Here is a 12820-nt window from a genome sequence, read left to right on the forward strand (position 1 = left end):
TGGTACCTCTAAGATGAGAGGAGGAAGCTCAAGTGCCTTTTGGTAATAATGGATTGCCATATGCACTAATCCCAGCTGATGAAGGCCACGGCCTAGGTTATAGAAAGATTCTTGGCACGGTCCACGGAGGCCCAGGTACCGGTGAAGGAAAGAGAATCCCTATGTACAAAATACACATTGGAAGCTTTATTTTTTGTAAAACAATAAAGCAGCATGTTTTAAATTCGCAACAAGAGAGTTTTTTGCCCATAAATATAACTGCCTAATTTAAGACCAAATGCAAAAACAAGCCATCCACTTTCCATGACACACTAGACCAACAGAGGAGATGCTTTGCGGCCTCAGCAGCCTCACACAGTGAAGACAACAGACAGATCTTTTGATAAGCTGTGTGCAAAGTTGTTCAGAATTATTACTATTTCTATAGCACTCAACTTTGATAGATAGTTTACAGACATGTGAGCCAGGCCCGCACCCTGAAGAGCTTACCATCTAACTAGAGAGATGAAAGGGAGGAACGAAGGGACACAATGAGATTGTTTGTTTAACCCCACACCTATTACGCTTTAGAACACCACCTCTTGTCTACTATTTGTTTTAAACACTTGTCCACCCCACCCCCCTTTAGCCCCATTTGAATTTGAACCTGCTTATGCTGTTATTTATGGAAATATGCTTATGATATGGATATGGCATAACAGATCTATTTTATGCAAGATGGGCCTTATAAGGTATCATCGGAAAGGTTATAATTTACTGAATGCGATTATCCGATTTATATGCATGTATCATTTCTGGATCTAAAGTTAGGAATATTGACTATAATAATTACAACTGTACGTGCATTTGGGAAACACCCACTAGACAACAGGCCATTAGGAAGAAACAATAAGACTTTTGAAGATACTAATCTCTCTCCTTCCTGAGAGGCATCCTGGGACTAGCTGTGACTAGGTCAGGTGGTCCTGTCACCTGGTACAAAACACCATCTTGGACTTCGAGTAATTTTCCACTAAAAGGAAGGGGAGGTCAAGAGTGGGAAACAAAAAATTCTCGCCTTATGTAAATCTTATTTAAGGCTGGGGATTAAGTTGATCTTGGATCACTCTTCACTGAATCCCCACCCAGGATGCCTGCTGGAAACACCTAAGGAACAAGGACAAAGGGAAGGGGAAAGAGTACTGAACCCAGGCTGGAAAATAAGTCTGGGAACAAGATACCTAATGATTTAAGCTGCAAGCAGGGAGCTAACCTTCAAGAATTTCTGCAACCTGCCCCAAAAGCAGCATTTAGGGTGAGAAATTACTTCTTGAAACCAGTTTCCTTAAGATGTTAAGCTTAGTATGCGTGTTTTGTTTTATTTGCTTAGTAATTTGCTTGGTTCTGTTTGGTATCCTTTATAATCCCTTAAAATTTACCTTTTATAGTTAAGAAACTTATTTCTTGTTTCTAACATAACCCAGTTTGTGCAATTCATGGTGGGGGAGGGGCAAGAAGCTGTGCATCTCTCTCTCCACATTGAGGGAGAGAGCGAATTTTTATGAGATTTTTCTGTACAGCACAAGACCATATTATTTTGGGTTTACTCTCTAGAGGGAAGCTGCACGTGAGTGCTGGGCAATTTCCTAGCTGAATCTTCCCATAGAGAGCTGTCTGCAGACTCTGTGTGATTCTACAGCTGGTGCTCCCTACCTGTGCGTGTGCTGCAAGAGGCCAGAGAGCCTGACTCAGCAAGACAGGGAAAGGAGGACCAGGCTAGTGGAGCCTGCGGGCTCAGAGAAATCCCTGTACATCAGGTGGCATCCCAGAAGCGGGATCCAACCCGTCACACCTGCCCTACATTAATCTGAATGACTATTTCAGAGCTCCTCTTTTCATAGAATCAAAGAAAAAATAGTTAAATAAAGCCTTTACTAGCTGTAAACCCTTCATACATCACAGTACTACTTCTGGAATACAAATGCATTCCCCCCCGCTTACTGCTCCCTGTAATACTCCTGCAATACCTGTTAACTTCACACAGTTACCAGTTGCGGGCAGATGAAAATCTGCACCTTAGCCAATAAAATCCATTAAAAGGGCAGGAACAAACAGCTCAGGGTAAAGTAATAGACAATTCACATATCCTAAATAAAAAGACAAAGGGTCTAATCATGCTTGTACTGAGCCAATGAGAGTTTTCCCACAGGAACCCAACTCTGGCAGAGCTAAAACTTGTGATTCCCCATCTTGAGGTTTAGCCACCAGACCAGTGTTTTTCAAATTTCAGGTTGCGACTCAGTACTGGGTCGCCTTGCTCAGCACCCAGGGACCCTAGCAGCTCTGGTCAGCACTGCCAACCGGGACGTTAGAAGTCCTGTCAAAAACGTTGCTGCCAGGGGCGGCTCTAGGCATTTTGCCGCCCCAAGCACAGCGGCTTGCCTGCGGAGGGTCCGCTGGTTCCGCGGGACCAGCAGACCCTCTGCAGGGACCAGCAGACGTCTGTAGGAGGTCCGCCGAAGCCGCGGGACCAGCGGACCCTCCGCAGGGATGCCGCCGAAGGCGTGCTGTGGCCTGGAGCCGCCCCTGGTTGCTGCCCAGCTAAGGCAGGCTAGTGCCTACCTGTTCCGACACCGCGCTGTGCCCTGGAAGTGGCCAGCAGCGGGTCTGGCTTCTAGGCAGGGGGACCACGAGGCTCCGTGCGCTGCCCCTGCCCCAAGCACTGGGTAATTCCCCTTGCTCTTCCTCCTATCCCTCTGCCCCCCATTCAGAAGGATCTACTGCCCCCATCCCTACCACCACCTCTGCCACTGACTTGCTATGTAACTTCAAGTCATTCAACCTTTGTGCCTCAGTTTCTCATCTATAAAATGAGAGAGGATACACTTGCCTGCCTCCCTCCCTCCCAGGGTTGCTGTGAGCATGCATTAGCTAATGTCTGTACAGTGCGATAAAGGTGAATGGTGTTAGGACCTGAGTCACCTCCCAAAGAGAGCACATTCAACACAACCATTTTCAGATTAAAATTCACCAGACTATTTCTCTTTTTCAATTTGAAAAGTCTTGGGAAAAATCAAACTGGGTTCAGGAGGAAGCGGAAAATGGAACACAAATTACTGTATAGTAATGACAAGATTTATGTCTCATTTTGAGGTCACACAGGAATGTGCAGCCTCTGCTGTAACCAGAGGGCTTGATTTCTACAGCCACTATTGATAATCAGAGAAGATAGCTCATTCAACAGTAAGGAATTAGCTCAGACTCTAACAGCTAATCATGATAATTAGGGTCACCACTATGTCACTGTCTGGGTGAACTACTGAACAAACTAGAAGCAAGCAAAGATTAAAAAACCCTCAACATGGGTGAACACGAAATGAGAAAAACAGAGACACAAAAGGAAAGGCATCTTCGGAGGGTGACATTTTCCAAGCATATTCTTAGGGGACTGTCCGCAACAGAGATAGGAAGGAAGGATTATTACACAGAAAAAAAAGTGGTTAAACATGTTTAAAATTAGGCCAAATCATGCAAACGGGAATGCCTAAAGCTCGGCATCTAAAGGAGTGATCTGATTGTAGAGTTGCTCAGCACCTGCAACTCCTACTGAAATTAAAGGGAGCTGCAAGTGCTCAGCACTTCTAAAAAATCAGGCCCCTTATTTAGGTACCTAAATTCATGCCCCCAAAGTGGAATATGTTGGCCCTGGCTCTTAGCCTCATTTGGTTCACTGAAAGGTAAAGGGAGAAGGAGTAGAGGGAATAAAAAAAACCCTGGATTTTCCAAGGAAGAGGTTAGAAATAATGAAGAAAATCAGGATCGTGCCAGCACAAGATATGGGCCTGATCCACAAGCTTCAGATCCAGTGTGGGGCTGTTCGGCCCCAACTGTCTGGCAGGTGAGGACATGAAAAAATGGGACTGGTTGAAGGTGGAAAAAGATAGAGTGGGTTGTGCTGGAGCTGCAATCCAAGAAGAGAGGCTCTGTGGGCCATGCAAATCCAGGAATCCGTGTAAACCTTCAAGGTAATTAACCTAAATTTGAATACAGGGATCCAGGAGAAAACAGAAAGGACAGTGATTAGCACTTTCAATGTGTGTCATATTTTAAAAACAGACAGTAGCTGAAATCTCTTCAGAAAAAGAGTGTGGGTTGAAATTTGACTTACAAGGTTGAAAATCCAGATGGAAATTAGTTTGTTACTTTTTTTAATTAAATCAATGCAATTTTCTTCAGGGGCTTCGGTTAAAAAAATGAAATTTCATAGGCAATTTGTCCATAGTGCTTTTCTGTACAAAACTTGCAAGCCAGTTATACAACTGAGCAGAGCCATTGCAGTATATCAAAAGTTAAATCACTTTAATACCATTATGCATAGGCGCCAACTTTCCCCGGCGCTGCTGGGTGCTGAGCACCCACCAATTTATCCCCATGGGTGCTCCAGCCCCAGAGCACCCACGGAGTCAGTGCCTATGCCATGGTCACTAATGCCATCAGGATAAAGAGCACAGGACTTCCTCACTTGGATCGTTACAGACCAGCCCAAATCATTCACAGGGCCCAACGCTGCCTCAATGGGAATTGAAGGCACTCAGCATCTTGTGAGCTCAAGCCCTTAACGAGTTACTAGGGATTGCTCACTGATTAACACTCCCCCATGCATTACACATCAATCTCAAAGTGCTCAGTGAAGAACTGTTGTTTGACTCTCAGCCCTACTGTACAGTTGGTAGCGCTGTCAAACTATTTATTATGCTCTCTAGGAATTAGCCTGTTTTGCTTAATGAATCATTCATGAATCAATCCAGAATGATGATCTTCCCATGAGCGTCCCTTCATTTGCAGGATTTCAGCAAATATTTTGGACAAAATTTTCAACCTATGGTTATTTGTGAACTGTTGCTTCAGCTACATTATTTGCGGTTAATCATCTAAGTCATCTGGTGGTGTTCCTGCTCTCTGTTTGGGTAAGGGACTCTTGTTTTTAAAAACCAGAGTGGCGAATGCTTCACTTCCAGCAGAAGGGTCAGATGAATAAACATCCATACTAAAGCTAGTGAAGCTGAAATTATTTATATTTTCATGAATACATGGCAGCTGCCTAAATATATGCAAATAATTAAAGATTCCCCAAGCCACAACAAAATGAACTGAACTGCTTTTATTCACAAAGGGGGGATTTTCAAGAATTGAAATGACTTAGGAGCACAAGCTGACTGTCATTGGGACACATGCTCCTAAGATGCTTGGAGAGTTTTGAAAATTCTACCCTAAATCTATTTTTTAAATGTCAATCAGCTCTAATAATGTGCCAGAGCTGTAACTGCGTGAGCCATGACAGAAGTAAATGACACCATGTGCTATGCACAAAGAAGAACAAAATAACTTACCTGTACAAGAAGAGCATGTCTTTTTAACACATACTTCTGAGATGCCATATGGATGAAAGTTAAGCCTATGCAAAGGCTGTACAGAGGTTCATCTGGGCTAGTACGGAAGGCTTGCACATATTGTCCTAGGAGAAACAGGAGTAAATGAGCTGACACTCTCTCTCTCTAAAACTGGGTTTCATTTTTTTCAAAAAACCCAACACTTTTTTGGAAGTGTGAACTGAAAAAAGGAAGGAAACCAGAAAGAGAATCAGATTTCAGAATGACTTCATCAAAACAGGAAAGAGGGAGAATATGAGTTGCAGCAGATCTCATGTTTTCAGCAGCTCTCAGATACCACACTTAACTTATCAGAATAAAAACAAAGACTTACTGAGAGAGGAGAAAGAGGGTCTTGTTGGGGTTGGAGCTCAGAGTGGCAAGGTGCAACAGCAACAATATCTTTTGAAACATCATGAGTAAATTCTTTAGACTTTTGGTGTATACTGCTTTCTAATGTATTTTCTTTTGACAGACCTGGGGCAGATCCTCAACTGGTATAAACTGTCAGAGCTTAACTGATGTCAATGGAGCTATGATCATTTACACCAAGTGAGGTTCTGCCCCCTTGTTTTTGCACCATGGTGATGAACTGGTTGCTTCTAGCATATTAAAAACAAAACATGTATAATAATAAAGATCTGTATTATTTAAAAGCAGAAAAGAAATTACATGGTATGTACTGAATGTGTACAATGAACCAAGTGTGAAATTAACTAATTTTGTTATAGAGTTCATGGGCCAGAGCCCCAGATGGTATAAACTGATTTATACCAACTAAACATTTAGGCCTCTCCTGCATATTTATTTTAAAGCCTGGTTAATAATGCTCTTTAGATGAAAGAGTAAAGATGGTCATAATTCAGAAGATGGTCAATGTTTCTGATTGAGTGCCTTGTGATTACTTGACAAGAAAGAAACATCTTATTTTCCTATTGTCACTTTATAAAGAAAATGCAACTTTTTAATGGAACACAAATTTTAATTTCAAAAGGTTCATTCCGCACATTTTCTTTTTCTTGAATATTAGTGCTGAGAAAGATGTCAAACTGTCAGCCTTGTGAAGAATAAGAAGAAGGGGTGAAATACTGAAGTCAATGGCAAAACTCCCACGGACTTCAACCGGACAAGGATCTCACGCAAGACTTTTGAAAGAGAGTAGGTGATTTTGGATGCCCAACTTTAGATATGTTAAAGGCACCTGATTTTCAGAGAGTGGGTGCTTAGCACTTTCTGAAAGTCAGACCCATTTGAAGTCTCTCAAGTTAGACATCCAAAAATGGAGGCACTCAAAATCAATGGTTACTTTGAAAATTCTGGCTGCCTTCTATGGTTATTCACAATACAGGTAAGACATGGATAGCGGCAATGCAGACCCCCCACTTGACCACTTCCAGTGTGCCTCAACCCTAACCTGAGGTACCACTCTTAATGGTGGGAGGGTGGCTTCAAGCTCCAGGATTAGTCAGTCCTTGGTCACTCTACTGAGAATTACAAAAGGAGAGCCAAACAGGATGGTGGTTTTTTTATGTGGACTCCTATTCATTAAGAACCGTGCTGAGACCACCAACTAATTTCACAACTTTGGACTTTGAGTGGCTGCTAACAGAACCTGAAATTCCTCTGCCCTAATCTATATAAGGAGACTGGCAAAATGGCAACTTCCTGTTTATTTTAATTATATTATTAGTAACTTGCTCTTCTCTGAAACTGCACAGGCTGATGACAATTTCTCAAATTAACCCTGCAATGTTCCTTTGAACACGCACTTGAAACTTCACATTTGCCATATACTGCTGATTAAATGGGCCTGTTTCCTTCTTAGTGTCATCATTTAATTATCTTTCTTGCAGTTTAGTTAGAAAACTTCTAAATCACGTATACCATCTATATTTTAAACCAAATATTGAAACATTGCCAGTCCATTCAGTAATGCTCAGAGATTCTGTTACCAAATGGTTAAATAGTATGAAAATGCCTACTAACACTAAGAACTGTACTTCATTTATTGAAGCAGGAAATAAATACTCAGTGATTTTTTTTCCTACCTGAAGGGTACATTCACTCTACTTTGAAAAATACACTCAAAATATGAGAAATTTGATGGTGAAAATAAGTACAGGAGATTAACATTTCACCCCCCCAAAGGTCATACTTGTTCATATTAGTACAGTATAATGATGGCCTTACCGAGAGCATGCTTGAAACTACCAGATACAAATGCATTATGCCCATTTAGGACACACAGTGCATGATTATCAGGATTTTTCAGCATTAATCGAAGACAAAAGCGATGATGTCGTACATCCTGAGAATGCATGGTGACTTGATTGAAGATGTTCCAGAGCTGTGGTTTATTAACATTTTCCATTAGCATTATCCTAAAATGTGAGCGAAAAGCATTTATTGAATATATTGTACGTAAATATGCAATAAATCAGTGAGTGAACAGTCTATAGGGGAAGCCACAGGAGCTACAATTTGCTTTAAGACTATTCTTCCACTTTGGACTTCCCAGAAGTGAAGGTTAGATCAGTGAAAGAGACAAAACTTGGGATAAGAAAGCTTGTAGAATATTTTCATAATGTACATCAAGATGACCAAAGAGCTGCATTGCACATAGAGCTAGCTACTATATTACATTGCTTTGCAATTAAAGGACACCAAAGAGCCCCATCGTTTCAGTCAATGAATCTGCTTTTCAGGCAGATTTAAAGTAAACGGTATTGTTTCTTTTAGAAACAAAAGATCAGCCCACCTGCAATTCAGAAATTAACTATTTTACATCAACAGCAAATGTTCTCAGCAATGTAACTACAACCTCAATGGAAAACATTACACAGACCATTAAAAAACACAATGCTGTGATCAGCTTCAGTCCAATGCTTTTCACCTGATATAGTTGTAACCTTTTCTGAAGTTCTTGTCCAGAATTGCAGCTGAAAGACCAAAGTACTCCAGCTCTTTGCGCTTTTGCCTATCATCATAAAATGAATAATATTCCAGCGAGGAATCCACCAGCAGCTCTGCCTCCTCATATCGGGAAAGGTCACACAAAGAGTATATGGCTTTCAGGAGGAGGTTCCACCAGTCATCTTTTGTCAGTACACTTGTGAGCACAGCAAATATTGCTACAATATGAATAAACACAATCAGTCAAGGAAATTAAAGCCTTAAAGGGCTAAAGACTTACACACACTCTTTTTAAACTTCAGCCTAAACTTGTATTTGTTTTTTTAAACGAAGAGTCTTTTCCATTAAGAGTGGAATACATTTCAGTGGTATTTGAAATCTTTCATAACACAATTTATGAAATGCCTGGTTTTTAAACAAACCCATAACCATTAAAGTGAGAACTTCAGAATTGCAGGGAATTTAAAAGAGCAGCAATTCAGGCTGCTCCAGTATTACATAAACACACATTAAAAACATCCCCATTCACCTGATGATGCTAAATAAATTCAAGTCTGAATCAGTCACAGTTTGGATCTAGCTGGAAAACAAAGCATTCGGTTTTGTTTTTAAACACTGTTATGCCTAAAGAGACTTTTCCCCTAGCAGCAGTACTGACTATACTATCTGCCTGTCAGATTATATTAGCTTGCTTTTAAATGAGGAGAAAACATGATTTTCCTAAGCCCATCAATATAGGCTTGTGCAGTCCCAATGTTTGTGGCAAAGCTTGGCTCAATGGACGTAGCTCATTCATTAATATACTCTCTTTCATATTAACAACAAGATTTTGCAACCTTTACTCATTCAAGTAGTCCTTACTTACAAAAGTCATTTCCTTGGCTTCAATCAGACTATTCATCTGAGTAAAGACTGTAGGATCAGGGCCTAAATTAGGCACTGTATGCAGGACCAGCTCTAGGCACCAGCAAACCAAGCACGTGCTTGGGGCGACACAATTCCAGGGGTGGCATTCCGGGAGGGTGGGGTTTTTTTGTTTTTGTTTTTGGATTTTTTTGGCGCTTGGGGCAGCAAAAAACCTAGAGCCGGCCCTGACTGTATGAATAAAGCATGGGGGTGAAACAGATCTAATAAAGTCATGTACATTTGAATAAGGATTTGGAATGTAATGTAATTCCAGGATTTTTTGGTATGTAGGAAATTAACATGATTTATTTTTTTTAAAGTCTGTTACCTTTTGCATCACAGTTTGCTGTCTCTTGGTCATCATTGTCTGAAATTTTATCCCTAGACACCTTCATAAGGTAAAGGTGTCTCTCCCCAGATTTGGAACTAGATATCAAACACACCTGAGCTCTGTTCATTGCTACCTGGAAACAATTATGAAGGACAACCATTCTAAGTTTCTGATTATATGAATACATCCTGTTGCCAATACATCTTGTTCTAGCTGTGTTCAAAAACAGTTTTCAGATCAGTTATGCCATAATAAGCAGAAGCATACTTGACTATTGTTCACAAACAATAAGATTGTATTTAGCATTGTTTCATGTTCCTGTTTAGACTGAGTTATCCAAAAGAGAAGGATAAAAGATCTCCAGAGGAGCTGAATTTTATGAAGGTTGGTAGACGTCTGTTTATAACCGAATCAAAACTTCTTTCCTAGAGGCATAATAAAAAAAGATGCCATGCTACCAGAATCAAGATTTTAGAAACCAGTGGACAGTCAACTATCCAATTGGTACAGTGACTGTGACCCCAAACTGTAACAATTTCGGGAAAATGGAAATCTGAATATAACAAAACTCAAACAAACAAAAAGTAACAGCAACTTGTAAACTAAGTAAATTCTACCTAAAAATAGTTTTTGTTATAATATGAATAAAACAACAAGAACATAAAAGGAAAGTTATTTAAATAATTTCACTTTAAATCATTTTATTTATGTGGCTTGTGTAATTTACAGTAGCTATATGTGAAACACAATACTGTCTACCACAAAGATTAAAAAGTGATTCTATGTTCTGATTGTTCTATGCATAGTCAGGAATAATATAGAACCTGAAACAATCTTGAAATCATCCAGTAAAGACCCTAGTGTATATTTCATTTAACATAACATATGCAGACACTTGTGAGAAAATACCAATGAAAACATGTCACATACAAATAGGCAGTATCCGTAAAGAAGGCATATCAGTAGTTTAACGCATACAATAGAAGTTCTGCTTATACAGAATAGAGCATTATTTTGATTAAAAATGAATGGCCTAATTCTCAAAAGGCACCTAGTGGCTTTGATGGGGGCACCTCTGAAAGACTCAGGTATACCAGATGATGATACAGGTATATTAAACTATGATATTTCATATACAAGACATCGGTTTACAATTATTTCTATAGATTTCTAATACTTTTGAGTACATTTATCCTTTGGCTTAAACAGGACATGTCTGTCCCATCCAGTAAAGCTTGGCTACAAGAATTAACTTACCTTTAATAGCATTGCTAGCATGGTAAGCAAAGTGTCCACATAACCATACATTTTGCCTTGAGAATACAACAGCGTTGAACGATGGAGCAGTAACTTTAATTCCTAGACAACATTGAGCAGAGTTAATTAAGTCATAAACTACCACTACCTACACTTAGTGTTTTTATAAACATTACTTTTCTGGCTGCTAGTATAGTATTAGTACCAAAAAAGAAAACAACAATACTTAGAAACTGTAGCAAAATCTTAATGACAGCACAGGAAAACCAAAACTTCCCTCAGATAATAGTTGTTTTGTTTCATCATATAAATTTAGAAGAAAATCTGCATAGATCTTATTTGATGGAGGAGCTATTGGAAACGGGATACAGAACCTATCGAATATGTCACCCCTTACAATCAGATCAGTAATAGACAAACGTTAGCGTCTGATGCAGTTGGACAGCTGATGTGAAGTGATTGGTCTTTAGTCCAGTTCCTATTGGACAGGTGGTCAATACAGCACACAAAAATCAGAGTCAGAATTTAGATACCAGGAGTCGGGATTAAACAGACATGTAGAGCGAGATACCCTCTTGACCCTAGCGGTGGTCCCTCTGGAGCACAGTAGGGAACATTTCACCACAACCCCTATTGTGACCTGTGCTGTAGATAGATGGACCACAGTCTCCAGTATTGTCAAGCTGGCATCTTTTACCAGTGTTAAAATTACGATGTGTCTTTACAAAATCACTCTAAATACTATGGAGGAAATTTACCAAAGAAATGAATTTAGCAATACATTCTTGCCATAACAGAATTCTGTACACCAAAACTGTGGACAAAAGAGTCAAGACACAGAAGAAGAAAAATATCACCGTATATAGCATTTCACCTACTTGCTGGGCAGCATTAGCATCTTGTGCCAATGTATCTGGATCATACATTGGTTCCAGAGCCTCCAGAGCTTTCTCAGGCCGGCCCAGCTGCTGCTGAAGTGTAGAAAGTGAAATTCTTGCATCCAAATGCAATGGGGCAAGATCAACAACTTTTGCATAGCTCTCTGCAGCACGCTCCATATATCCCAAGGCTTTTAGACATTCTAGAAACACCAACAAATACAATATGCTTATATGACAGAAGTGAGACTGGTTATTTTCATACAAACCAGACTAGTTCTGTATCACACACAGGCTTTTGTTGTGCTCTACAAATAGAACTACACTGAGCACATATTATTAAAATAGGAACACACAATACAGTATCTTGTATCTGAGGAATAACAGTGTCATTTAACCTGCAGAATCTTAAAAGTAAAAAACACTGTTAAGTTGAACAACGTTCTTCATTGTTAAGAATGAATATTTATGTTGAAATTGTTTCAATCAATCTGAACATTTTTGGACACACTTAAAGGAGACCTCCATAAAAGAAAACCTTCTACCACAAGGATAAATGTGTTACTCTTTAATTGTAACTACAGTATGGTAGACACTTATGGCAATTCACCATATGAACTCTCTAGCCAATGTTCAGACATTCTTAACTAATGGCCTAAGAGGTCAATGGGACATGATGGTGGTCAGCACTGTAAAAGCACCTATCAGTTTCAGGCCTTTAAAGCACTAATGTCACCAGAATGTTATTAGCATCATATGGAAATGAGTTTCTACTCTTCAGTCAGAAGTGTTAAGCAGTACTGCAATGTTGTTACCTGCATGCCGGAGCCAAACTACAGCCAAGTTATATCTTTCAGAACAAACTAAGGCACTCAAGAGTGGTAGTGCTGAATTGTATTCTCCAACATCCAGAAACGCCTCTGCAACATCCAAGTACAAGTCCCCCATATCCTCTGGATTTTGCTCCACTAGAGTAGTCAAAAGAGGCTTCCTCCCAAAAAAATAATAAAAAACAAGTAAAAATGAAATACTAAGACCAGCCACATACATAAACAATTACTGTACTAACCCATTTTATATTGGGAGGCAATGGAATATTTACATTTTCTATTCAACATCTGAAACAA

General features: G+C 39.8%; 1 protein-coding gene across 1 annotated transcript in view; it reads right to left on the reverse strand.

Annotated features, from left to right (window-relative positions):
- GTF3C3 (general transcription factor IIIC subunit 3) overlaps positions 1-12820 on the reverse strand; it is a 30219-nt gene that overhangs the window by 2839 nt on the left and 14560 nt on the right. The window contains exons 11-18 of the mRNA XM_045032498.1: positions 12509-12680; positions 11694-11896; positions 10816-10917; positions 9556-9691; positions 8302-8539; positions 7599-7789; positions 5370-5494; positions 7-159 (exon numbers count right to left, since the gene is read on the reverse strand). Coding sequence (XP_044888433.1) covers positions 7-159; positions 5370-5494; positions 7599-7789; positions 8302-8539; positions 9556-9691; positions 10816-10917; positions 11694-11896; positions 12509-12680 — 1320 coding nt within the window. The remainder of the gene's footprint in view (positions 1-6; positions 160-5369; positions 5495-7598; positions 7790-8301; positions 8540-9555; positions 9692-10815; positions 10918-11693; positions 11897-12508; positions 12681-12820) is intronic.

Source organism: Mauremys mutica, chromosome 10 (assembly GCF_020497125.1).
Source record: "Mauremys mutica isolate MM-2020 ecotype Southern chromosome 10, ASM2049712v1, whole genome shotgun sequence".
Taxonomy (NCBI): domain Eukaryota; kingdom Metazoa; phylum Chordata; order Testudines; family Geoemydidae; genus Mauremys; species Mauremys mutica.